At 52.7% G+C, this 24,971-nt stretch overlaps 1 protein-coding gene across 3 annotated transcripts; it reads right to left on the reverse strand.

Annotated features, from left to right (window-relative positions):
• Positions 1-423: 423 nt before the first annotated feature.
• Positions 424-23,545, reverse strand: LOC115612690 (wiskott-Aldrich syndrome protein family member 3-like). Of its 3 annotated transcripts, XM_030497288.1 has the most exons (10): positions 23,406-23,520; positions 18,244-18,380; positions 13,666-13,824; positions 12,120-12,254; positions 11,854-12,007; positions 11,409-11,526; positions 11,065-11,240; positions 10,391-10,651; positions 9,614-9,996; positions 434-9,040 (listed from the first exon to the last, which is right to left on the reverse strand). In XM_030497288.1, the coding sequence occupies exons 3-10, from the start codon at positions 13,796-13,798 to the stop codon at positions 8,883-8,885; spliced, it is 1,518 nt and encodes a 505-aa protein (XP_030353148.1). In that variant the 5' UTR covers positions 13,799-13,824; positions 18,244-18,380; positions 23,406-23,520; the 3' UTR covers positions 434-8,882. The 3 variants fall into 3 exon arrangements, with proteins under 3 accessions (XP_030353147.1, XP_030353148.1, XP_030353149.1); XM_030497287.1 differs by lacking the exon at positions 18,244-18,380 and having other exon boundaries at positions 424-9,040; positions 23,406-23,545; XM_030497289.1 differs by lacking the exon at positions 18,244-18,380 and having other exon boundaries at positions 13,666-13,821; positions 23,406-23,516.
• Between the last annotated feature and the right edge of the window lie 1,426 nt (positions 23,546-24,971).

Raw genomic sequence — 24,971 nt, forward strand, 5'->3', positions numbered from 1 at the left:
CTGTGTGTGTCTGTGTTTTGATTTCAGCTGAAGTGAGTCTAGCACAGGTCTCTGCTTTCCCTCACCCTCTGTTTCCTTCTACTTGGATCACCATTGAGGATAAGAACTGCTCGAGACATTGATTTATGGGTTGGGAAGGAACAGCTCCTGCTGGTTGGAGCCTCCAAGCACAAGGATGGAGATGTTTCCATCAGCAAGCCATCCTCTGCCCTCTGATTAGCCAGGCGGTCAGGGATTAAATACCCATGGGAATGAATTGATCTTTGAGAGCTGGTTTCTCCAAATGAAGGGTTATAGAGATATCACAGCTTTCTGCTGCTTCTTCCGTGCCCTGGCCTCTAATAGAGTAGGGAGTATCACAGGGCTGATAACTCACAGCAAATGGACCCAGCAAGGGTAAGCCGACAAAGAGCCAAACCCAAATCTACTTTAACCTCTTAAAATCTTTATTTTTTAATATTTTTTTTAATATTTTTTTTAATCAGCACATGCATAAAGTGTCAACAGTTTGGGATTAAGATGACATTGTCTGAACAAATGTAGTTACAAGCGGTGCTTCGGATCGATCCAGGTTTCCTCTCTACACTGTACAGAAGAAAACTCGTGTTGCAACTGACGTAGTCCCTACCTTTCCATCATCGTGTCACGACAGGCAGAACCCACAACACTGGGGAGAAATACACTTGTTCACACGTAGCAACTGGGTACGGTAGATAGATACAAGCAGCAACATCTACTCACCTATTGACTAAGTGCACATGGTTAAAAGACCCCATTAGACAGTGAACATCTCCTTCCTTTTTAATTTCAACTATATAATACTGGAAACCAAGTTATGGCCTGTGGTGGGTGACCCTCCCTTGGGAGAGCTGCCCATCTCCTGTCAGCTGCTTTTATCAAATGGCAAGTCAAAGGAAATATAGATAATACTTCTCCTGGTATTAAAATATGAGCCTTTTGCAGGAGCATTGGGGCAGCTCCAATGATGCTGAGCATCCCGGGAAGCCAACCACAAGGTGCCACTGGGCTGGCACCTCCCTGTCCCCACCCCTGCAGAGCTGGAGCCAACCTCCATAAAGGGCAGCCCCAGCCCTGGCTCCAGGCTGTATGTGTGACTGACCATTGCCAAAAGGGGAGAAAACTGCTTTTAAAATGCTCAGCTCAAGCTGGCTGCTCACTGATGCTCTAGTTTAGGAGGAGTGGTTGCCCCAGTGCTCCGTGAGGTCTCCCTAGTTCATAGCTGCTGAGTTTGGGTAATGCAGAGGAGGTTTGGGGTGCCTGAGGTGCTCCCAGCCCAGCCTGGACAAGCCTTGATCCCTGGGCTGTTGGCTGCAGGGCACAGGAGATGATCCTCACATTCAATGTCCCCCAAAATAACACTCCTGCAGTGCCTGGCTTGTGCTCCATCACTCTGAAGGTGATGGAAACTTGGCAGCGAGATGGCTCCTGGGAGGAGGAAGGCTCTCCAGCCTTTGTGGTGACAGGGTTTGTCCCCTCCCTGCATGCCCACCATGTCCTCTTGGGGACTGTCCCCATGCCAAAGGTGCATCTGCACCTGGAGACGTGTGGTTGCTGGAGCCAGGTTTCCTTGGGTTGGCCAAGATTGGAGTAAAAGCTACTCCCAAAACTACCCATGTGCAGCTGTGGGGTAACAACCCATGCACAAGGAAGGAGGAATGCCAGTGGATACCTCGGGGTCTGGGCAGGTCCAGGTTTCCACCCAGGTGAGGACAGGCTGAGCATCAGCAGTGCTTGGAAATGCTCTGCCCTTCCCCAGCCCCGTGAAGCCCCGTGTTCCTTGGCCATGCAGTGGGGACCTCCAGGAAAGGCACTTGTGTCAGTCAGGAGCTGCCACACCATCGTGGCCCCACTGCTGTCCTGACTGGGGAGCACTGGACCTGAGCCCCATGTGTGACACAGCACAGCTGAAAGCAGAGGGAAGTGCCAGCAACACTTCAGCATCAACTCAAACTCATGCTGGGGTTATCCTGTTCCAGATTCCCGCAGGTGAGTCAAGCAGCCCCAAAATGAACTAAGTCTGTTAAGACGAGGAGCCATCAGCCCTGAAACACTCCTAAAAATACGTTTTGGAGAAAAAGACTTCTTTTTTTGGTGGGGATTTTCTTTCCTTTTTCTAGTCTGCTCTGATCTGAGATGAAAGGCACCACAGAGAGGCCCCGTTCATGGGAAATGGGCCAGAGCTAAAGGTAGACCTGAAACACCTCAGTATAAAAATAACTTTGGTAGTGGTTGATGCTCATAATAGTAGGATTTTTGGAGACCTGTCAGAACTGTGCCAAAGACGTGCCAGCGGGACATCAACAACTCCTCAACCCGCATCACAGGAACATCATGGGGCTCAAAGTCCACTTTGTTTCTAATAAGATTCTTATGGTTGGTTTTCTTTTCACAAGAAGATACTTTCTATGGAATAAGCGTTCCCAGCTGAGGCATCAGGGACACACAAGCATCGGTAACAGGTGAAAATCAATGGGATTTGAAACACTTCAGCTGAGGTGAGTCCTCCAGGGACAAAAGTACTTCCCATGGTGGCAGGAGACCTATCTCTTTCTTGTATTTGTGGGCTGATGTGCTGCTTGCTCTGTTTTTAAACACTGCTTTCTTAGGAGCTGCACTTCCAAAAGGAAGTGCTTATGGTGACAACTGCTCCATTTTTTGGTGGCTAGATGGGAGGAGAGGCTGGCTCTGACTTTCCCTCAAGGTCCAGGGTAAGGAGATAGAACAGACTGTTCCTTCTGGACATCACATGTAAGTTGTTTGGTTGGTTTAGTTTGGGGGATGGGTTGTTTGGTTTTGGATTCCTCAGCTGAACTATCCCAAATCAAGGGGTGACTTAAGTTGTTCACCTTAATGTACCAGCATGGCTTACATGCTGCGGTATGTGAGCCATGAATGGTCTGGAGGAGCAGGTTACTGAAACTGCTGCTTTCCAACTGTTGAAACAGCAGTATTAGCTGCACAGCCTGGTTCTCTGCAGTTAGTTCACATCCTTCTGTCTCAAGTGTTTAATCTGAAGTGCATTTTATCTTTATTGTACTTGAGGGTCAACACCAACACCAGAGAAGGGGCAACAAAGCTAAGGGAGCACACAAGCATCCTGGCTGACTCTTGGGTGGTGTCCTTTGGGATCATCCTGTTGTTCTCCTTCCACACTGCCTGTGGGCACGGTACTGAAGGCTCACTCAAAGTTTCTGACTGTGTTTTTTAAAATTCCCAGCTAAATGCAGGCACAATTCTTACCTGGAGAAAGCAGAGCTTGAGGCAGTGGTCCTAGAAAAACTGGGGCTTGTTAAAGGAATATCAGATTCACATAAAACAACTCTTTGACCCAAAAAGATTGAAATACTTCAAAGTCTAGGCTTGGGTGTAAGTGCCTGAAGGAGGGAGGACACTTTCTATGAGCTTAGATGCCATCACATCAATTGCATGGGCAGCTCCACGTGTTGGCAGGTAGCTGCAATGGTGTGGCTGGGCATGTTTCCTATGGCATTGTATGGTCATCCCAGAGGAGCAGAGCTGTGAGGATTGGGAAAGGCGCAACCTGAGGGCATGGTGACCCCTTCAGAGACAAAACCAGCATGTCTTGGCACTCCTGTACTTTGCTCAGGCACTTTTGCATGGGGACAGTGGAAGGGTAGGGAATCCCACCGCTGCCATTGGCGGGGGGATGCGGATGTGGTGCTCGCTGTGGGGTCACCTAAAGGAGAGGACAACAGTCCTCAAGGTGCTGCTGCCGAGTTGAGGGTAAATTCATGGGTGAGTGAGCATTTGAGGCTTCTAAAGTGCAGTGCAGGTTATATGGTCTTTGCTGTAAACTGTAAACTCCTCAGGACAGAGTCCTTGCCCTTTTAATCTGTAAAGTGACATGTGAGCTGAGAAATCCTTACCCCTACATTACTACTACTACTACTAGAGGAGAACAGGAATCGTGGTGAAAGGAAGGGCCTGTATTGCCCTTGCCAGCATGCCATGATGGAGTGTGCTTCCTGCACTTCCCACAGTCCATCCAGAAGGAAACAGCATGGTACTCCTGCCAGCCATGCACCTCTGGAAAACACCCCTCAAAACACCACCTCCAGTGCTATAACCTTCCTCCCTCCAAGTGGAACTTCCACTTATCATTAAAGCTGAGGTGTTAACTAAGGCTCTGTTCCCAGCAGAGTCTGCAAAGCTTCCATTCAGGCTATTAGGAGACTTGGAAATGAAATAGAGATGGAAAAGTTACTGGGAGGAAATTTGAGGGCTCTTATGTGAAGGGAACTCTCTGGGGAAGCCATGTTCAGCCTTATGTTTGTCACCAGAGTAAAACCTTCCCAAGATAAAACAGCTCTCACTGGATGAGATGACTGCTCCTTTCTAGGACTCTATCCAGGATGGAAAGTTAGAAACTATCCAATCCCTTCTTTCTTCAGGACACGGATAATCTAAGAGCCACCGGTGTCAGCAGCCAGCTCCAATGTTCACTCAAAGTCAAGAAGACACTGAGGGTGCAATGCCAGGATGTGAACACTGATAGACTTCCACCAACCTTCATGAAACTTGCTCAAGACCAGGCTTCACACCTGATGTAGCCTTCACAGGCAGCCACTAGTGTACCATGGGCACAGTGGTCCCACAATGTTCTTTTTCAGCTATATTAGAGATGTCCAAGAGGTTCCTGAGGGACCTCAAGGACTATAGTGTTCTAAGCAGAACCAAACTGGCTTATTTATTCTTGTGCTGAATCTGGCCCAATTAATTTGTATGCAGACAAATATATTTCACCCTCTTGGCAATCATATTTATTACTGTTAATCTATGCCTATCATTTGGCAAGTAGGAGAAAGCAGATAAAATGGAAAGAAGAACTCTTGGGACATCAGTTGGGCTCATTAAATGTTTGGCACTCTGATTATCTGTTGGCAATGAAATGCCACTGTTGTATTTTAACGTGGAATATGATACCTTAATGTACAGGAGAACCTCCTCAGCCCAATTCTGGTGCACTTGAGAGAGGAGCAATTCAATCATCTGCGACCTGGATTGTATTTTTAATGGCTGCCAAGCTAGATAAAATATTTAAATATTCATTTTTATATATCAGCCCACATGAGCATTTGAGCCTTTCAGGTTGTGTAATGCAGCCTGGCCTACTTTTGGAAGAGTCTATGGAAATAGGCACATACGTACAGAATAGAGTACACAGCAGACGGGTCAGCCAGCCAGTGTTAATTACTGTGGCACAACCAGGTCCAGCAGAGCTAACCCAGACCAACCAAGGAGTCTGTGTCCCTTGTGTTGGGTTTCATAGGTCACCTGGGCAAAAAATAGATGAATGCACCTAAAATAAAGATGGTCATCCTCAAACGTGGCTGAGTCCCTCAGGCAAAGACACTGAGGATTCTGGCTTGCCAGTAGAGCTGACCTTGCAGGAATGGCTGTATTGCGAGACTGGGGCTCTCAGTGCCACCATGTGCTTGCCTGCCTTGTGGTGCTGCTAGAAGAGAGCTGGGAAGAGCAAGGTGCACCATGATCAGACATGTCTGCAGCCCGCACTCACTATGTGGGTTATTTCTCCACCAGCTACACAAGAAACCTGACCAATGTGCTCTGATGTAGACATCTCACTGGGGAGAGGCTACCTGTGAATCAGCCCCAACCCTTGGCAGTAAGACAGTTCAGTGGAGCTGAGGCAGATCAGATCCCTGGAAGAGTTGGATCATGATGTCTTCAAGCAATGGGCAATGCCAGGATGTTATGGTCCTGCTGACTTGCTTTGGAGTTGTGTGTGAAATGGGCTCATGCTATCAGGGGCTTTCGTTAAGTGGGATACAAACAGTGAGGATGTGCTGGAATATCCGGGGATGGTGTAAGAACACAAAGATGTGAGGAAATGGAGTGAGCCTTGCTACCTGCACACAGGCAGGCTTGAGTTACATGATTGTCAAGCGCTCTGCCATGCAACGGCATCGACCCTGATAGTAGCATGGCTTGACTGACTGCTGCCAATCCCAAGCACAGCAAAGATGCTATGAGGTGACAGGGAAGTGGGGGCCTATAGGGATAATCCTGACCTGCCACACACCAATGGAGTCCTACTAGAATTATCACAGTTTCATGTGGCACACACAAAGCAACTAGTGCATGGAAAGAAGGGATGCAGTCTCCTAGGGGTACTCGGCTCCTCTCCAGTTTCCATCAGGATCAGCTCAGCTTTGTGGAACTGGGACAATCACAGACTCAAGGGATGAGCCAGTCCTGTATGTCTCAGAGCCCATTCCCTGCCTTCATTGGCTGGTGGGACTCCTTGGCTCTGTCCAAGTCCTAGCTGAGTCCCTGCAGCCAACTCTGTAGCCCTTCAACCACCATAACAGGTAATAGCAGCTCCAACAGCCCTCTGCTATTCCTTCTCTCACAAAGGGTTATTGCTCTTCCTAAGTTATCCAAATAAATCCAACTTCTCTTCTCATACAAACAGTATTGTGATTGCATCTATATTAATAACACTCCACAATGAATACTACCAGGTGGCTGCTTAAATGCTGCTCTGAATTTTTACAAGACTTTCTTCTGACCTTGCTCCAGGCCAAATCCCAGCTGCCTTCCCAAGGAAAGCCTGTCACAGGAGCTCTGTGCCTGGGCAGAGGTGCCAGGCTTTGGCCAAAAGCTTTTGCAGCCAGTTCTCTGCATCTCAGAGGGTCAACATCAGAAATGAGAGGTCTTGGTGAATGCCAAGCATCAGGAATTTCCTGGTCACCTGAAGTACACTGTCTCCCTGCCTTGGTCAGTCCTATTTCCCTGGGTTTGGAATAGATGAGCTATTCCATGTGTCCTATTGCTCTGCTCCTCCCTGCCTGCCCTGTATGCAGTGGGAGATCAGTGAAATGGGAGGCATGGAACCTCCTGGCAGGCTGATGTGGGAACTGGGATTGATCCCTACAGCTAATCCCATACTGTCAGGTCTTCCTCTTGCTGGGGGAGGCTTCCCTTGACAGGCAGAGCAGGAAAAGCACCTGAGCAGCTTAAACGGCATCAGTGCTGCTGAGATAGGGAATTCTGGTGTTAAATCCAAGGATTTTATTTGGAGTTCCTGTTCCAGCAATCAGCCCTGATGAAGTCAAGGGGAGCTTTTCCTGAGGAAAGGGGGGCCAAACCTGGGATGTGATCCATGGCAGGGCACCCCCCTCCCCAAACCCTTGATGCTTGGAGCATCACTCACACTAGCATTTCTCAGGGTGAATTTAAGGAGCAGCCTTTTGTGTCCCAGCCATATCCTCCCACCTCCTTTAGCAGCCTGGTTGCTTCTAGATAGTTAAAATACTACTTTTACAGCCATCACCCTCATGGCTACTGGGAGAGCCGGGGAGGTGGACTCAGAGCCCAGCTTCTCCCCAGAAGAGATGCAACATGGAGGCTCTGTTTAACCCCATTCAGGGACTTGTGGTATATGGGAACACAAGAGAGAACCTCGAGACACCAGGTTGGGCAAGTCCATGGCTGGTCCTGGCCCATTTTCTGCTGGTGGGGAACCTCTCCCTGTTCTCTGCAGGCTCTTACTCCTGACTGTGATATGTTCAGTATTCCCCACCCCTTTGCTCTGCCTTCCCGTGGCTCCCCTCTTCGCAGCTGTGTGAAAAGCCTTGAATGAATCATGCTCTATTTTGACAAGCAAAGTGGTATTTTCAGTGCCATGCTGGGGGTCCAGCTCTCCAAGGTCCCCCATCAGTGCCCAGCTGTGAAGTAAAGGACAAGGCAGGATCAGGCTGGCGGGAATTAGTGCCTGGATCCAAGCTGATCCCAACTGTACAAGTGCAGGTTCTGGGGCTGCGAAGTGCAAGTTGAGAGTTTACCTAAAAGCAGCATTTTGTCTATTTATTTTTATCCCAAATAATACCGAAATGGTGCAGCCCTAAGGCCAAGGAGAGCCGGGCATGGGGAAGCTCCCTGGACACCTCTGCTCCCTTGCCAGCAGCCCCTTTTCCCCCGAGGACAGCACACATTGCACCTTTCCAAGCCTAGACAACTGCTGTGTCTCCCTGCCAGCTGCACAAGCCTTGCCTTCACCCTTTCCTCCCAGAAAACTGGTCCTAAGGATGGAAACAGGCTCAGGTCACCAATGGCTTGGTCTTCTCCAGGGAACAACAGCACAAAGGTGACCATTCCTACATGAAATGTGGTTAAAACACTGGCACAGGTTGCCCAGAGAGGTGGTGGATGTGCCATCCCTGGAGACATTCAAGGCCAGGCTGGATGTGGCTCTGGGCAACCTGATCTAGTTGGAGATGTCCCTGCTCATGGCAGGGGGTTTGGACTAGGTGAGCTTTGAAGGTCCCTTCCGGCCCAAACGATTCTGTAATTCTATGATTCTATGGGGAAGGAGGCTCCTGCCCACACACAGCCTTTGGAGCTGTCAGATCCTACAAAAGCAGGCAGCAAAGCATCCCCAAACCCAGTGCTTGGCCATCCCTGCACACCCATGGTGGCACCAGCTTTGCAAACAGGCTTCTTCTCCAGGAGCTTCTCATTAACACATTTGATGTCTAGCTGACAAAGCACTACTGCCTCTGGGTTTCCCTTCTCTAGCAAAGCATGCTCAGGGCTGGTCTCTGGTCTTGCTCCAGGTGTAAACCTGGAGTAATCCTACTAACCTGCCTTCAGAGCAGTCATTAAACGTGAAGGTGCTGCTAATAATGGGTCTCACTGCCTCCGAGGTGTATCCTACCAGTGCTGCTGCTGCCCGAAGGGTTTTTGACATAGTGTAAAAGCAAAGCTCCGGAATGAGCGGGGCTGCCCGCACTTGTTGGCATCGAGGTTGGGGAAGGTGCCTGCACACTCCTGGTACGGAGCTGGGATGCTCCGAGCCCGCCCAGCCCCGGGGCCCCTCAGTCTGACCACTCGTTATCATCCAGCTCCGAGTCGTCGTCGGACTCGCTGTACTCCACCGCGATCCGGCGGGACAGGATCGTCGCCACGTCGTTGCCCACCGGCTCTTTTTTGGCCTCTTGTTCCCATTGCTCCTGGACTTTCCGGAGTTGGATTCCTGCAATGGGAAAGGGGGAAAGGCTTAGGGACAATGTAGCCAGCACCCATGGCTGCACCCAATGTGTGGCATCCCCTCAGTTGAAACGAGATCGCTGCAGCCCCCTTGCAGGAGGATGCACACGATTATAAAGCTATAAGAGATAATGTGATGCATGAGATTTTAAGGCTATATAATAGAATAAAGCTCCTCCTCTGCTTCCACTTGACCTGAGGAAGTTGAACCTTTTAGGTTAAATCCAAGAAGATTCAACCTAAGATTTGCAGGAAAGGGAAATGGGAAGGACCTTGGAGCACATCTTTTGCTACAGCGTGGAAGGAGGCCATGCGCATAAGAGCTGCCAGTCACCCTTGTGGATCTCCACACTGCCTCTAGTGATGGTTTCCCCCGGCTCCCTCCAACCCCTTGCAATGCATTTCTTTCCATCCCTACCTGGATGCCACCATCTTCACGCATCATCTTGCACTCCACCACCACCACCCAACTCTATGCCAAGAGGTATTTTGCCACCATGGTGGCAGCACTGGGGACCTGTCCCCCATTTCCCACTGCTGCCACCGCCCCACCACTCACCCCTGCGGATGGCTGCCAGCAGGTCGCTCCGGGCATCGCTCATGGGCATCAGCGGGATCTGTGGCTTCCGAGGCTCCACGGTGGGAGCCGGCGGCGATGCTGAGTGTGCCGGTGAGGCGGAAATAGCGGGGGGCCCCGGCGGCGGTGGTGGGGGTGCCACCGGGGGTCCCATGGGGCCGGCCTGCGGCGGGGAAGCGGAGTAGGGCCCGGGGGGCGCAGGGGGGGGTGAGGGTGCGTAGGATGGGGGGCCAGCAGAGCCGGGAGCCAGGGCGGGGGGAGCTGAGATGGGGCTGTCGAAGGCGGTCTGTGCCGAGGGGATGACGGGCGGTGGGGGTGGCGGGGCGGGCGGCACGAAGTACTCTGCCATGGGCACCGGCTGCGGGCTGCAATGGGAGCAAAGCCATGTCAGTGGTACAAAGAACAACAGCACTCATCACCCATTCCGGGCACCCGACTGGCTCTGCTGTGGCTTGGTTTGCTCTGGACCTCCGATGAGCTCTGTCCCAGGGGCATGGAGGTGAGGAGGTTCTGCTGGTGAATGGGCAATGGGGCATGCGGTGGGAAAATGTTCCCCTCCATCTATCTTTTTGCCTTATCTGGGATGAGGTTACCCCAAAAGTGCTCCTGACTGATTTGGCCTCGGGTCTCACTGGCAGTTTCAGCTGCAGAAAAGGGATCTCCCTGCACCACCACCAATGGGGGGGTCAACCCCTCACTAAGCCCCCCTTCCCCTGGGCATCCCTCCACCATGAAGCAAGCAGCAAGCTGAAGCCCTACCCGTACTCCTTGACTAGGTGAGGTCTCGGCCCGTTGAGGATGGCCTCGGGGGGCTGCAGCACGTGGGGCTGCTGGAGCCGGTTGAGGCTGTTCTGCCGGCTGCCTGCCGACGGGCGGTAGACGTGCTCCTGGGGGGGGACAGCCACCAGCACCCCCTCCTTGTGCTCCACCGGGGCCTGGTGGGACGCTGGGGCCAGGAGCTGCGCTGGGTGGTTGGGGCTCGCCGGGTACGAGTGGTCCGCAGCGTCCGATGCGTAAGATCTACAGCACAGGAAAACCCAACTGTTGTATTTCTGGGAAGGGGGGTGGATGGGTGGGAGGGGTTAGGGGGATATGGGGTTTGGGAGTATTTTGGGGTTGAGACAACAAAGCAAGAAATGGCTTCAGAAATATAGATGAACAAAAGCAGAGAACGGAGCAGAGGAGAACACCAACACAGCTGAACCAGTCTCTTTTAGCTGCCAAATGGAAAGTGCTCAGACTTTGACCCAACACCAAGGCTGCTCTTAAGGTCCTGGATGTGACCGTGAGGGCACCAGCTACCCCTGAAGCTACCACGGGTGTATGGCTTATCATCCCGACCCTCCTACAAGCAACTCATTCCCCCAAAGACAAAGAAGAAGAGAAAAGCAAAGGAGAGGTGGTGAGCTAAACGTGCAGTAGGTAAAACCTGCCTATTATCTGGGGACAGTGATCCTTCCGATGACGCCATGTGATAGGGGGATGGTGAGAACCTGTTATCGGGCCGGAACTCTTTATCATACGCCATCATGTTCCACTCCAGGCGCCGGTTACGGGCTTTCCTCACTTTCTTCACCTCCCGGGTGGAGTCCTCCACCAGCCGCTGCTCCTGGGGGCACACACAAGCCACACATCTCGGCCCAGCTCCTCCAGACCATGACCATCACCCAGCACCACAAGATGTGCCCACCACAATGGGCTGGAGCACAGGGGATGCACCAGGAAGGTGATTGTCCCCTCGGTCCTCGGCAGCCCTCCCAGTGTCTCCCACCGTTACCTTCTGCCTGCGCTTCTCCTTTCTCTTATCTTCTGTTGCCTGCAACATTTTCTCCTTCCATAAGTTGAAGAAGTAGGAGGGGTCAGTGTAGAATTTGAGGCCATCCTTTTTGTCATCCCTGGGGGGTTGGGAAAGGAGAGTGAGTTATCAGCCACAGAATACCCCCTTCCCCTGCACAGGGTGGGTTGGTATGAGCACAGCCATTAGCTGTTGCCCCACCATGAACATGTCCAACACAACAATCACTATCTGCAGTACCACTGCATGGGTTGCTCATCCCAAGCATCCTACACTACATGGTGGCACAGCAACGGGAGAAAATAGCCTCTCAGCACTTGCTGAGCAACAAATGGGGTGCAACCCGCACGTCTCTCCTGGAAAGGACCCCCAGAACACCCCAGGACCTCCTCAGTCCCCTCAAGAAGTGGTGTGCTGGCTGCCCTACCTGTAGGGTGTGAGGATGTTGAGCGGCGGGGGCTTGTCGCAGCGCTGGTACATCTCCATCACTGGGTTGGGGATGGAGTTGCGAGACACGACTTGCTGGTTCTGCACTGTGGAGCTCTTGAAGGCTTTCCTCATGTTGATGTCCTGCAGCGAAACTGGGGGCAAGAGAAGAAGTGGGGATGCAGGGGTGGCCTCAGCCCCATGAATCTTGGGCTAGTCTGGCCCTGAGCACCCAGCCACCACCCCAAAACAGCCCCAGCCCCTCACCTTCCTCCACGGTGGAGTCCAGCTGCGTCACCTTGATGACCAGCAGGTCCACCCTCTCCTGCAGCGAGTTCATCCTCATGTAGAAGCTGTTGGCTTCATTGAACAGCTCTCCGAAGATGTCCTCTGCGTGCCTGCCTGGCAGAGGGCAACATGCGCACGTCAGGCAGCGGTAGCTGGCAGGCAGCCCTCACCCTGCCCATCCCTGCACCTCACACCTTCCCTCACTGGCTCCATGGGGCTCTATCCCCAGCCTTGTTTTTTGGGATCGGAGCCTCATCCTCTCCCAGACCTTGCAGAATGCACAGAGGGAGGTGAGCAGAAACCACCCACCCTTCTCCTGCGCCTCCTCTGCACATGAACATCCTTTTCAGTGAGAGTGGTACCCATGGGAGGCACTGAACCATCACGGTCCATACCCCAAAAAGCCTTTGGATCTACCAGGACAGATGCAGCCAAAAAACTACCATCACACAATGTGACCTGTGGAAACCCTGTCCTGAAGGTGGAAAACCAAGAGCAGGGCAGCAGAGAGCATCCTACAGCAGGGAGAAGCTGTGATTTATTTCACTTCAGCAGTTATTTTCCTGCAGTGCTCAGTGCTATGATAACTCTTTATTAGGGCTGTGATTATCACAGGACTGAGCAGGGCACCTGGCAGAGCATTGCTGACATCTGCAGGCTACAGCACCCATCTCATCTCATCTCATCCTCCATCCCAGCACCCATCCCAGGCCAGTACCTCGGGTTTCCTTTAAAACCGTGTATCAAATGGCTCCTGAGATCAAGGCACTTTTGGAATTTGCTCAGCCTGTCACCCAACTGAGACGTTTATATTTGATTTCCTTTTCCCCTGGATGAGGGAGCCATGGCCTGAGTGCTCATGGGTGCTGCTCATGTGAGTTCCCGCACTTCCAGCAGCTCCCTAAATACAGGGTTTGTTTTTCTGTATTTCAGAGAAGAATCTAGTTCTGGAGGAGGGGTAAATAAGAGAGGGAGCCCTGAAAAGCCTGTGCTTCTTTCTCTATTATAAGTCAATACTCAGCAGTGAAATAGGTTGCCCCTATTAAATCTGCACACTGGTGTGGGCAGTGTTCTCATCCTCCCCTTTTCTGCTGAAATCAGTCCCAGCACAGGAAGACAGATGAGGATTTAGACCTTTTATAGAGACCTCTCTTTCACATAAAGCTCTAAGATCAGAAACAATAGGTCGGGTTTTTTCACTCTTCACCTGACCTTCCTGTTTCAGGCCAACTTGAGAAGCAAGAGGTTCACAAAGGCTTTTTGTCCCCACTGCACAGATCAGCTATGGGAGGAAAACGGGTCTTAAAAATGTCACCAAGTCCCCATTTGGGCTTGGCCCTGAGCATCCTCCTTTTTTAATTAGCTGGATAATTCCCACCAAACTAAGGGTGGCTGCAGCCACACAGCTTTCATATAGCCCCATTTCTCCGTGATTGGAACTGGACCAAGCAATTGCGGTGTCCCATCAGCATCCCACCATCATCCCATCACTATCCCATGCCGAGGTCACTGTGCTGTGACTTACTGAGGCTGCCCAGCTGCTTGATGATGGCAGCCAGCGTGCTGTTGGTGACACATTCCAGCTCACTCGTCACCCCCTCGGGAAGAGCCCCCCGGCATAGGTGCCGGGGCTCTATATTCCTCTTCACCAGCGGCATGCTGCTGGCGAGCCCTCACACCTCTCCTGGGCAAAGCAGAAAGAGAGAACAAGAAATACACAGCTTTTACCATCTGCCTGTTTTTATCCCCATTCCGTCTGCTCTCTGCTCAGGGCACTCAGCCTGCCCATACTGGGACATGGCAAGTGCATCCCATGCAGTGGCATCAGGGCTTTTCCAAGCAGGGGATGCTCTGTGGGTTCAAACTGGAGTATGTGGATGCCAGGATGAAGTTGAGGATGATGATGGGCCCTGTCCCTACCCTTGTGCTCCACTGACAAGCCACTGTACCCAGGTAGCTTTTCCCACTTACCTTCCCAGAGCTGTGCTCAAATGAGAAGCAAACCCCCATGTGCTGCAGCCCTGAAAAGCCTCGTCCAACCCAAACAGCAGTCAGAAGCAAGCAAGCGCTTGTAATGCCATTACTTCCAGCTCAGTGCAAAGCTTTCCAGGGTTTTATTTGTGCATACACCACACCGAGGCAAGCTGCTGTGGCCAGCTTACCCCTGCTCTCTGTAGCACCCTACATGCCTCCTGCCCCACCACCATCCTTGCCTGGACTGGGGATGGTTCATTTTCTATGGAGCTTGAGGAGATAAAGGGAGATGCCTGCACTCAGCAGCCTCATCTCCAGTGAGAGCACCCATGAGAGCTGGTGAGGAAGGATGAATATGGGCACAGTGGGGTAGGAGGGGGTGCTGGGGGCAGGTCAGCACCCTTGCTGACCTCCTTGCTGATGTAAAGGGCAAGTGGTGTGAAACAGGCTGAGAAAGGAGGAAAAAAAGAGCATTTATTAACCATGGTGATGTCTCCTTGGGTGCTGCAGCCCAGGACTGGGACACGGACAGGCACGAAGCACACAGGCTTGCACAAGGGTGACACAATTGCATCAGGCCTCAGATCCACTCCTAATGCAAAGGCAAACTGATGGCTTTAGCACTGAAACCGCCACAAATTGGATCCTGGGCTGGTAAGGGGCATGAACAGCCTTCCCAGCTCCTGGATGCAGTGAGATGAATCCCCACATTCCACACCCCATCCACCCCATCCCTCGCAAACACCCGCCCTGCTTTGGCAGCGAAGGAAAACCAGCTCCCAAGCAGAGCTGTTAATAGCTGGGAGCAGAGCAGCCGGGCACAGCAATTCCAACCATGAACAGAGCCAGAAATCTGCAGAGTTCACATTTTTTGGCCCCGGGAGCATTCGACAGAACAGTTTCCCATTGATAGCACCCGCCAGTGCTCCCGTCTCCCCACCAGCACCGCCAGCTCCTTCACAGTTTTCAAATGCAAATGCAAGTTCCCTCCATGAAAGAGTCCAAAACTTGTTTCTAAATCATTCATATCAAGCTTCCCAAAGGGCTGATTGTACTCCCGGATCTGTATGTGCAGGGAGTGAACGGCTGGGCTCTGCTCTGCCCCAGGGCAATCAGGGCACCGTGGGAAGGACCCCAGCCCTGAACCCTCCTTAGAGCAAACTGTGTGTCCTCTGGCTCTTCCCAAAGTCACTGCACATGCGTGGGGAGCTGGTGCTGTTCCTGGCTCCCAAAAAACCTAGAGGCTTCTCCCAGCTGGGTATATTTTGGCTGAGAAAACTGTGACGGAGTTTGCAGGGGAGGCTCTGGATGTTGCTGATGGATGCTTCCTCTGGCCAGACACAGTCCTCCTTTCCAGCCACCCCTGAACCGCACTTGCAGTGTATAAAGAGAGGAGCAATGCTGGCAGCTTCACCCCAAGCTTGCTTTGAGATGGTTTTACGTGTCACCTCAAAACCCACACTCAGAGGCTGAGCCCCAGCATGTCCCCATGTAGCAGTGGCTGCAGGGGCTGGAGGGTGCAGGGCAGAGCAGTTAATGAGCTGCTTGGGCCCAGCAATTAGAAACAGGGAACAAAGAGCCATTCTCAGCAGCCGCCTGGGACACGGCCACCGGCACCGGGGCTCTTTGTCCTGCACGGGGGGCCTGGGAGGAATCAGCCTCCATGCCTCATGGGGACCACAGAGGGGGATGAAGAAAAGAAGGATCTGAGGTCTGAAACTTCCCAGCAAGGACAGCCTTGAAGAGGGGCAGAAGGTGAGGCTGTGGTCTGATAACAGCATTGGAGCCCATGCTGTGGGAGAAGAATGGTCCCTTTAATCTCCCCCTCCCAAAGGCTCTAACAAGACTCAAAGCTTGCAGCAGAAGAAACCAAGGAGTTAGGCACACACATTTTTAGGCTAAGGTAGCCAGGACAGGCAACTTTTAAATTGCTGCTTTTTAACCTCCCCAATTAATGGCTGATATTCCAAACACGGACAGAGTTAGGCCAAGAGCAACTAATGATTTCTTCCACACACATGGCCATACCAGACCCCACTTCAGTGCTCAGCACCACGGGCCATCACTAAAGCACTGCATGCACCAGGCTTGGTAGCAACTGCTGTGGCACCCCCACTACAGCCCAGTTGGGCATTGCCATGCAACCAGTAAAGCCACATCTGGGCAGCTGCAGGACCAAATTGCCCTCTTCCCATAGGCACTACTAGCCCTTGATGGATATGCACTACTAGCCCTTGATGGCCCTGAGCAGCCTCACCTGGGACACACATCCCCACCCATAGGCCGGGAGGTTATTTAAACTCAGCTAGTCCTGCCCTGATGGATGTTTCAGCCCTGCTCCTGGCTAGACTCCTGCTGGATCTCCTGCAAGCAGCTCCTGCCCCAGGTGGGTCCCCTGGATGGGTGCTGGCATGGGTTTGGTGCAAGGTGTCTGAGTCCTGGGCTGGGTTCTGCTGTGAGATGCCTGCTCTGGCACCAAGGGTGTGAAAAGGAGTTCCTAAAATCCTCCCTTGGGATACAAGTGTCTATCCTTGCTGGTGATGGATGCCTGTAGGGGGAGATGAGGTCTTTCCCTCCTGCTCTCCTCTCTGGTTGCAGCTCAGGAGATGTGCCAGTCCCTGAGGGCTCGGGTCCTTTCCTCTCTATCTGAGGGTGCATTAGAGGATGCAGCTGATGGCTCTGAGGCCACAGGGAAATTCCAGCCACAGCTGCCCAGCGCAGCCCCTCTGATCCAACCATTCAGCTGCTTTGGGATAATGGTGAAAGCTCCCACAATGCTTCACCTTCAAAGCCCCACTCAGGTTTATGTGGCTATATGGGCTTTTCCAACCACAGTCGGCAAGGTTAGCTTCTCTTTATTTCTCATGGATAGCCCCAGTTTCTCTAGGTGCTGGCTGCTCCATGGGTGTGGGATTCACAGGTACAACCTCAACCAGCCAAACGTTCTTGCAATGGTCTGAGATTTCCCATTTCCCTGCACATCTCCAGGGCACTATTGCAGAGTGAGCATCTCTTCTGCTGGGTCTGGGAACATCAGCCAGGTTCTCGTATCGCTCCCATGGACTAAGATCCATGAGGTTTTGTTGTCTCCTCAGTGGAAGTGAGGAGCAATCAGTGGGATAATGCCAGTGACAGGCTGCAGGGGGAGGAAAATGGGAGCCACAAACCCAGCAGGAATTTCCTGGAAGTGGAAGGCAGGAATGGGACCAACTGTGGGGGCTTCCCAGGAGCTGCAGCCATGGCACAGGCTCACTGCAGGGTCTCTCCCATAACTCATCTTCTCTCCTAACTGCTGAACTAGTCAATAACTCTAGATCTTGTAGTACTGGGAAACATTGCAGGTGAAAGGCAGTGGTGACAGCCTCAGCTGTCAGGCCAAGGACACACTTGCTGATGACGATGGTAACTGGAAAGTGCCCACTTCTCCACATCCAGCTCGCTGTTGCCCAAGCAAAGATCAGCTGAGATGCCCAGGCAGGGGAGATGATGAGATAAGGAATGAGCTTTATCTTCTACCCTAAGAAGCTGATTTCTCTCATGGAACAATCAGCAAATTGACCACAGCATCCCAAACCCTGGAGCAGCCCCTGCTTTTCCAGACCATGCACAGGAGGAGCATAGGAGGGATGGAGCTCAGTGCTGCCCTGGACCATGACTGCAGGTCCCTGCAGACCAGACGGGCAATGTGATCTGCAGATGCTGGCTCACAGGTGACCCCTACAGCTGGCTGCTTCCAGATGTCATCTTTCATCTCTGCAGACATCACATCTGGCAGCTTAAGTCCTCAGGGTCCATCAGGAACAGGAAAGCAGCTCTTTTTTTGTCAGAGGGCCCAAAAGATTCGAGTTTCATGTCCAGCCATTGCTCCTTATATTCTTTGCAATAACTCTTCAGATATATAACTGTCTCCCCACCTCCACTGTGACCCCAAACCCACTTGCCCTTTCCCACTGGGCAGGGGACTGAGCTGTGACTTGCAATGCCAAGCTGGATTCCTGTGGTGGGATCCACAGTGTCCTGAAGGATCATGCATGCTCTGGGTAGCCCTTCAAGGAGGGACAGGCTGGGTGACAACAAGCTTCTCATGCTGGCTAATCCCCATGACAGATGTTTGGTTTGTGCTTGATACCTGCAGCTCAGCCTCAGTGTCCTGCTTCATATTGGATGAGAGACCGGAGGGAAGTTGCCTTGCTACCACTCTCCTTCATGTGGCCAAGGTGGGACAGAAGGCAGTTCTGGGATTTGCTTTCTATGGCTGGGCGCTTCCTGCAGAAGAAACCTGGATTGGGAATGGAGCCATGGCAGGGATGAATGGAGCTGGGCTGGGAAGGATGATCAGCCATTGAGGTACACTTTGCATGATGGTATTGAAGCATGGTGCCCACATGGGTGGATAGTGTGTGAAAGCAGCAGCTGAGCTTGTATGAGATGGCCAAGACCAACCCTGAGCCTGGATTTAGGGAGAACATGGGTAAGTGTGCAGTGAGCACAGCCAGGCCAAGCACCTAAAGACTGGGAGTTGGGGTCAGCCCCTGCAGCTAAGCTCAGCTCTGTGCCAAGTTGTGGGGACAGTCCCTTTGCTCCACCCTTGCAACCAAAGCTCTTGCCCAAACTGGGCTCCCCAGGGTGCTGCTGAGCCCTGAGGACCAGACACTGCCAGGAACTGGAGGGTTTTGCAAGGGAGCGAAAGCTTTGGTTGGATGCCAGGAGCCAGAGTAGTGCAAAAACCAAAGGGGTATGTTGAAAAATCCATTATCTTTGAACAAAAGACAAAAGACTTGATAAATTAATATCAAAACAAGAAGAAGAGCCAGATCTCACAGTGCCTGTTCAGGACAGCAACCTGTGTTTCGGTGCAGGTACCCTGGGAATGGTAAGGTACAGAAGGGCTGTGGGCACAGGGGGGAAAAGTAGACAAAAGGCAGTCCTGAAATATTGAAAAGAGGGAAAAAAGCCAGCTCTGGAGTCAGGAAAAGGACAAGAGGCAGAGGTGATACTCGGCTGGGCTCGTAGGTGCCTAAAGGAGCTTGTCCTATGGAGTCTGGCAGGGCAGATCTGGTATGGGAGAGGGCTGGGAAGGATCTCTGGGGTGTGCAATGTTTCTGAGCAGACAGAAGTAAGTGGTAGCAGCAAAAGCAGCAGCTCTTTGAGCTGTTGGTTTGTGGAGCTCTGCCCCAGAGCGTGCTGGAAATCAGTGCAGGAGGGTTCAAAGAGCAACAGGACAAATCTGCAGGGTCACCAGCAGCTATATAATGGTTGAGGGGCAACGTCTGGCTCAGGTGGCCCTAAACTGCTTCTCAGCCTTGGATATTTGGCTGGCGTGGACCATGAACAGCCTCAGGAGGGAAAGCAGAGTCTATAGCTAAAGGGGCTGAGGCTTTGGTGTCTCAGGAAAAAAATCAACCAGCAGAAACTGTGCAGGTGGCTCTTTGCAATGCAGAGAAACCTACTTGCTAGAGCTGGACCAGATCTGCTGATTTACTTCACTCAAAATGGAGCGTGATCTGCACCACAAGGACTCGTTGCTCTAATTTATGAAATGCATCTGTGACCACCTTTCAATCTGTTGCTAGTCCAAATGACTGAATGCTACACCAACATGACAAATGTTACTGCTTTGTGTGAAGCTGATCATCACTCCAGCGCTATTGTCCAAAGGTTAAATATATGAAAACTGGTTGGATCTCCAGCATTCCCCTTGCTTAAAATAAACTGGAGGGCAGATCTTAAGTGGGAGTAAATTCTCATTACACTGAGGCTGATGGGCATGGGAGAAGCAACACCACCTCCTTGAGACCTCTGTATCCAGGTGTCCAGCTTTACAAATGGTCTGGGGCCATGGAAAGCATCCCAGCCCCATCCAAAGTGAGAAGGATTAGCACATCTCATGGCAAAGCATTGGGTGGCAAAATGCCTTTGGGACTGAAAACCCCCAGGATGTGGGATGCTGTTTCTGGGCCACCATCTGCAGGGGAGGCTGGAAGCTGAGGCTATGGACTTGCTGCTCCTGCAGGACATGAGTTGGGAGGTCTCAGCCCTGATCCTGATGGCACAGAGGAATATTTGCTGTTGGCCAAGAACAAATTGGGACTGAGCTGCAGCAGAAGGGGAAGGGTCAGGCACTCCAGCCACAGGGAAGCGGGAGCTGCGTGTCCGGCTGGCCCTGGGGCAGAGCTGCATCACTCCCTGGATTGGGACTGCACCAGTGACCTGTGTCCCATAGGGAAGGCACACCACCCACCCCGCAGCAGCACCTCTCCTCCAGTCCATCTGCAGCTCTCCTCCCCTGCTAACTCAGCTAAAGGCAGCTCTACCACAACTAACAACTGCCAGGAGGCTTCAGCGAGCGAACACTTCACAGCAAAGTGCAACATAACGTTAAGGCACAGCTAAAAATATTCCTAAAGAGTTTTATTAGTAAATGCCACAGGATTTTTTTTTTCCTCCTTTTCTACTGCAGAATGTTTCAGCTCTAGGAACAGCACTTGACTAAATTGCCTCTAAATCACAAACGCCTCTGAAGGCTGGGCTCTGCAACACCAACCTTCAACAGAAGCCTGCTTAGGAGGATGCCATAAGTGCAACGGCCTTGTTACCTTGGGGTTAGTATAAAAAGCTCATCCTGCTGCGGGTTTGGCTTAAAACAAGCAGGATCCTTACAATTTTTTTTATTTAAATGATGTTTCTTAACAGGTATGCAACTAGCAAACAGTGTGAATTGGCACGTGGGTTTTCAGATACTTTTCCTTGGGTTTTAGTTGATGTGGGGTTTGATTTCTCAGTGATGCTCATGGAGCCAAGGGCCACTTCATCAGGTCCTTCCCATCCCATAGAAGCTGCTGCCAGCCCCAGCACCACCACCACAACCACCTTTTAGTTCTGTCTCTGCTTTGGATACAAACAGAATCCATGCAAACGCAATGCCTCAATAAGCTGAAGGGAGAAAAGGGTGAGAAAGGTGTGGATGAAACTACATGTGATCCTCCTCTGTCGTCCTTTGGTGGCTCTGTGCGTGGCTCCTGTGCTGGGGCTGCCTGGGAGCAGCGATGCCTGCCTTGATCTCCAGCTGAGGAGTCAGGGGATGGGGCGGTGGGAACAGCGGCACAGATCCCGGCTGTGTTTTGGCTGGAAGAGATCCCGGGATCATGTGTTGTTTTTCATGACCTGGGAATCATGTGTTGTTTTTCATGACTCTCTATCACCAAAGGAAAAACCTTCAATGACATTTCTCTCCCTTTTTTGCTCAGCTCATTAACAGAAGGATCCCTCGTGCTCGCTGGCGGTTTGTGTGACCAGGATGCTGCTGAACAAACCACCCTTATTCTCCCCAGTATAGAAGGAGCTTTGATAAACCCAGGAAACCCTCAGCAAGCAGTGAGGGTCCTTCTGGAAAGCCGGCGCTCGCTGCCTTTGGGAACAGCCGCAGGACTGGCATCTCCGGCCACAGAGCTGGCATCTCCAGCCAGCTCAAATGCGATTCCCTCAGGGCTGTGCCATGTGCCCGGGTGGTCCCTTCCCAGAGGGTGGCTTTTAGGATGAGCAGCTCTGCAAAAAGAAAAGCATTCCTGCCTGTTTTATTTTAACACTTTGGGCTCGAGGGCTGTTATTCGTAACTTGTCAAGATCTTGGCATCTGCAGCTGATTTGTCATCCACCATAAAATGGAGGATGAGCATCTTTGGTTCAGAACTGGGCCAAGGGAGATGACAGCTCAAAGCAAAATATGCTTCATCTCGAGTTTTCTCTGTGGGCTTCAGCTCCTTAGGGAAGGAACGGACATTTGGGGTCTAAGTTGCATCACAGGCATCATGTGTAAGAGCCCTTAGCATGCTCTGCATTTGTGACAGAAGAGCACGGTGCACATTAACCTCCTAGCTGCCAGATGAAGTTTTGCCTGGCTGATGCCCTCTTCAACCTCTCCTCATTTCCAAGCTGTTCAACCCGTCATAGGGGATGCTACTGAGATACACAGATCCATCATTATCCATCCATATATATTTCAATGAATCTAGCAACCTCTCTAAAACCCAGGCGATGAGATGCAGCAACTGAGGGGTGTGCCTTGGCACGCTGAAGTTTGGAGATGAATTATTAATTCTGCCATTGCTGATCTGCCCATAGCTCTGTGCTCCCTCCCTCCAGCTCGTGTCCGGCAGTGTATCTGGCCCCTGACTGCTTTCTGCCAGGCAGCCACAGACAAAGCAGCCACAAACTACACTAAAAAGCATCTTAATCCATAGGTATTTTATCGTGCTGACACCACCACGAGGCAGCAAGAACTCGAGTTTGAAGCCATAAAATTAAAGCTCTCTGCAAGTAGCTGAATCACGGAGCATGGAGGCCCTGGCTCTATGCTCTTCAGGGGGAGTGTGCCTGCCTGCAGCCCGCTTGTGGGGCTGCTGGGGAGGGCTCCAAACCCCTAGGAGAGAGCCCTAGGTTAGGGGGGTCCATGCATGGCAGGTGCCACCAGGCTTCTGCGCTGCTTGGCCTTGTCCCCTCTGCTTCTCCAGGCTCACACCAGTTTGCAGCCCCTCCATGACCCCCACATTCCCAGCCAGGGGGTGATGAGCCCTACACTATGCTGGCTATAGGTGCCTCTCCCTGCACACTAGTTTATCTTCCACAATGATGTAAAAATGAAAAGCAGTGGTGGATTCTCCCTCCCCACGACGCAAGGATGTAAAGTGATGTGCCACCCCCAATGCAAGGGTGCAAAGGAGCCAGGTACCCCCCTCTCCATGCAGGAATGCAAAGTGACAGCACCCACACACACATGCAAGGGTCCAAAGAGGCCCAGAGCACTGTGATGCAAATGTGCTAAGTGATTTGGGGGTTCCTCTCCCATGAAAAGGTGCAAAGCAGCCTGACTCCCTCCCCTCCATGCAAAGGATCATCCTCCCCCCCCCTCGAAGAATAGGTGTGAACTGACAGGGACCCTCCACTCAAGGATGCAAAGCAGCTCAGACAGTCCTAATGCAAGGCTGCAAAGCAACATACACCCCCCCCCATTTATGATGCAAAGCTATGGGGAACACTCCTGCAATCCAGGGATGCAAAGCGGCCCGGACCCCCCATGCAGGGGTGCAAAGCGGTGGAGATCCCCCCCATCCATGTAAGGATGCAGAGCATTGGGGGATCCCCTCCATTCACGGAGGGCCCCTCCCAAAGGATGCAAAGCCAAGGGGGACCCCAATAAAGAAGCTGCCAAGCGATGCCCCCCATCAACTCACAGATGGGGGGCTTCCCCCCACTTTCCCCGTGCCGCGTCATCCCCGCATCCCTCCCCGCTCACCTCTGCCGGTTTCGGGGGGATCGTGGGGGGTCTTTCCCTCCGAGGCGGCCCCCGGGGCTGCGCAGGGCTGCGGCGGCCGCCGCGCTCCCGCTGCGAGCCCCTCCGCGCCCCTCCGCGCTGCTCCGCAGTGCGCGCACGGCGCATGTGCCCGCTCCGCCGCCTCCGCCCCGCTCCGCCCCGCTCCGCTTCCCACGGCAGAGCCCCGGGGCCGTTCAGCTCCCCGCTACCCGGGCTCGGCGGTGCGGACTCCGCTGCCTGCCCTGTGCCACCCGCTGGGGCTCCAGCAGAGGTTTTCCAGGCTGGCTCGGGAGCGACAGCGGGAATGACTCGCTCAGGGGCTGGGACTGCGGGAAAACCGCACGGCTCTGCCCATGCCGGCTGCGGGTCCGTGCCGGGGATGCCAGTGGAGCCAGGGCGGGCTCTGGTGACTCCCATACCCCATCCCAATCCCCTGGTGACCCCCTACCCATCCTCAGACTCCTGGTGAACCTCTGCCCCCTCCTCATACCCTTGGTGACCCCCTATCCCATCCTCAAACTCTTGGTGATTCCCTACCACCTCCTCAGACTCCCTAGTGACCCCTTTCCCAAACCCTGGTGACCCCCTACCGCTGCCCAAGCCCCTGGTGAGGCGCCGCGCACAAACAGCCCGTTGCTGTAATTCCAGCCGCTACTAGAGGGCAGAGCGAGCCCTGGGATGCGGGAATCCGCGTGTGCTTCCCGCTGAGGTATATGGGGGAGAGGGAGAACTTCAACGGAGAGAGGGGTGCTTGTGACATGGTTTGAGGTTTGGAGTAGGATGATTCACGCTTTGTTTTGTTTTCCCATGGAGCGCTCCAGGGCTGGATTAAGCCGTGTTTGCAAGGAGGGTACCCCAGAGCTCCCTGCTCCCCAGCACATCAGGGCGCTGCACCTCGGACCCTGAGCACTGCTGTGACTGCTCCTGGTCCTCATCAAGGAGAGAAACCAAGAATGGATGCATGGCATGGACATCCCAAAAGGGACAGCTGATATCTACCACTAGATCACTAGGCCGGATCTAGGGGTCTGGCATGAGACTATGTCCCATCCTAGTGCCCACCTCTTTTGCAGGCAACAGTGTACAGGCAGGTTTGACATGCCTGGAGGTGCTCAGGCAGGTCTTCAGCCTGTGCCAACGCTAGCCATGGGTGTCCTCAGGGGCCCTCCTCAAGTGGCCAGAGCAGCTTGGCCACTCAGGCCAACTGCTTCAGATTCAGCCTGGACTTCCCGGTCTGGCTGTGCTGTCCCCGTGCTGATGCATGAGCTGGTGCTACCAGAGGTGTTTTCATCTCAAAAAATGAAGTGAAAGTGTTCCCTGATCCTAAAAGAGCCAGAAGTGCAGCTGGCCAGGGCGAGACATGCTGATGCTGCTCTCAGGATCAGCACAACCTTCATCAGCACCTTGTTGCAGGGACAGGGATTCAGAGGACTCACCTTCAGCCAGGAGGTGTGAGCATCCCCTTTGCCATGGGTGATGTGTCTGAGGTGAGAGCTGCAGCCATCAGTCACATCCAGCCCATGCTTGGAGCAGCTCTGGGGCTTGTTG

Source organism: Strigops habroptila, chromosome 9, assembly GCF_004027225.2.
Source record: "Strigops habroptila isolate Jane chromosome 9, bStrHab1.2.pri, whole genome shotgun sequence".
Lineage (NCBI taxonomy): Eukaryota > Metazoa > Chordata > Aves > Psittaciformes > Psittacidae > Strigops > Strigops habroptila.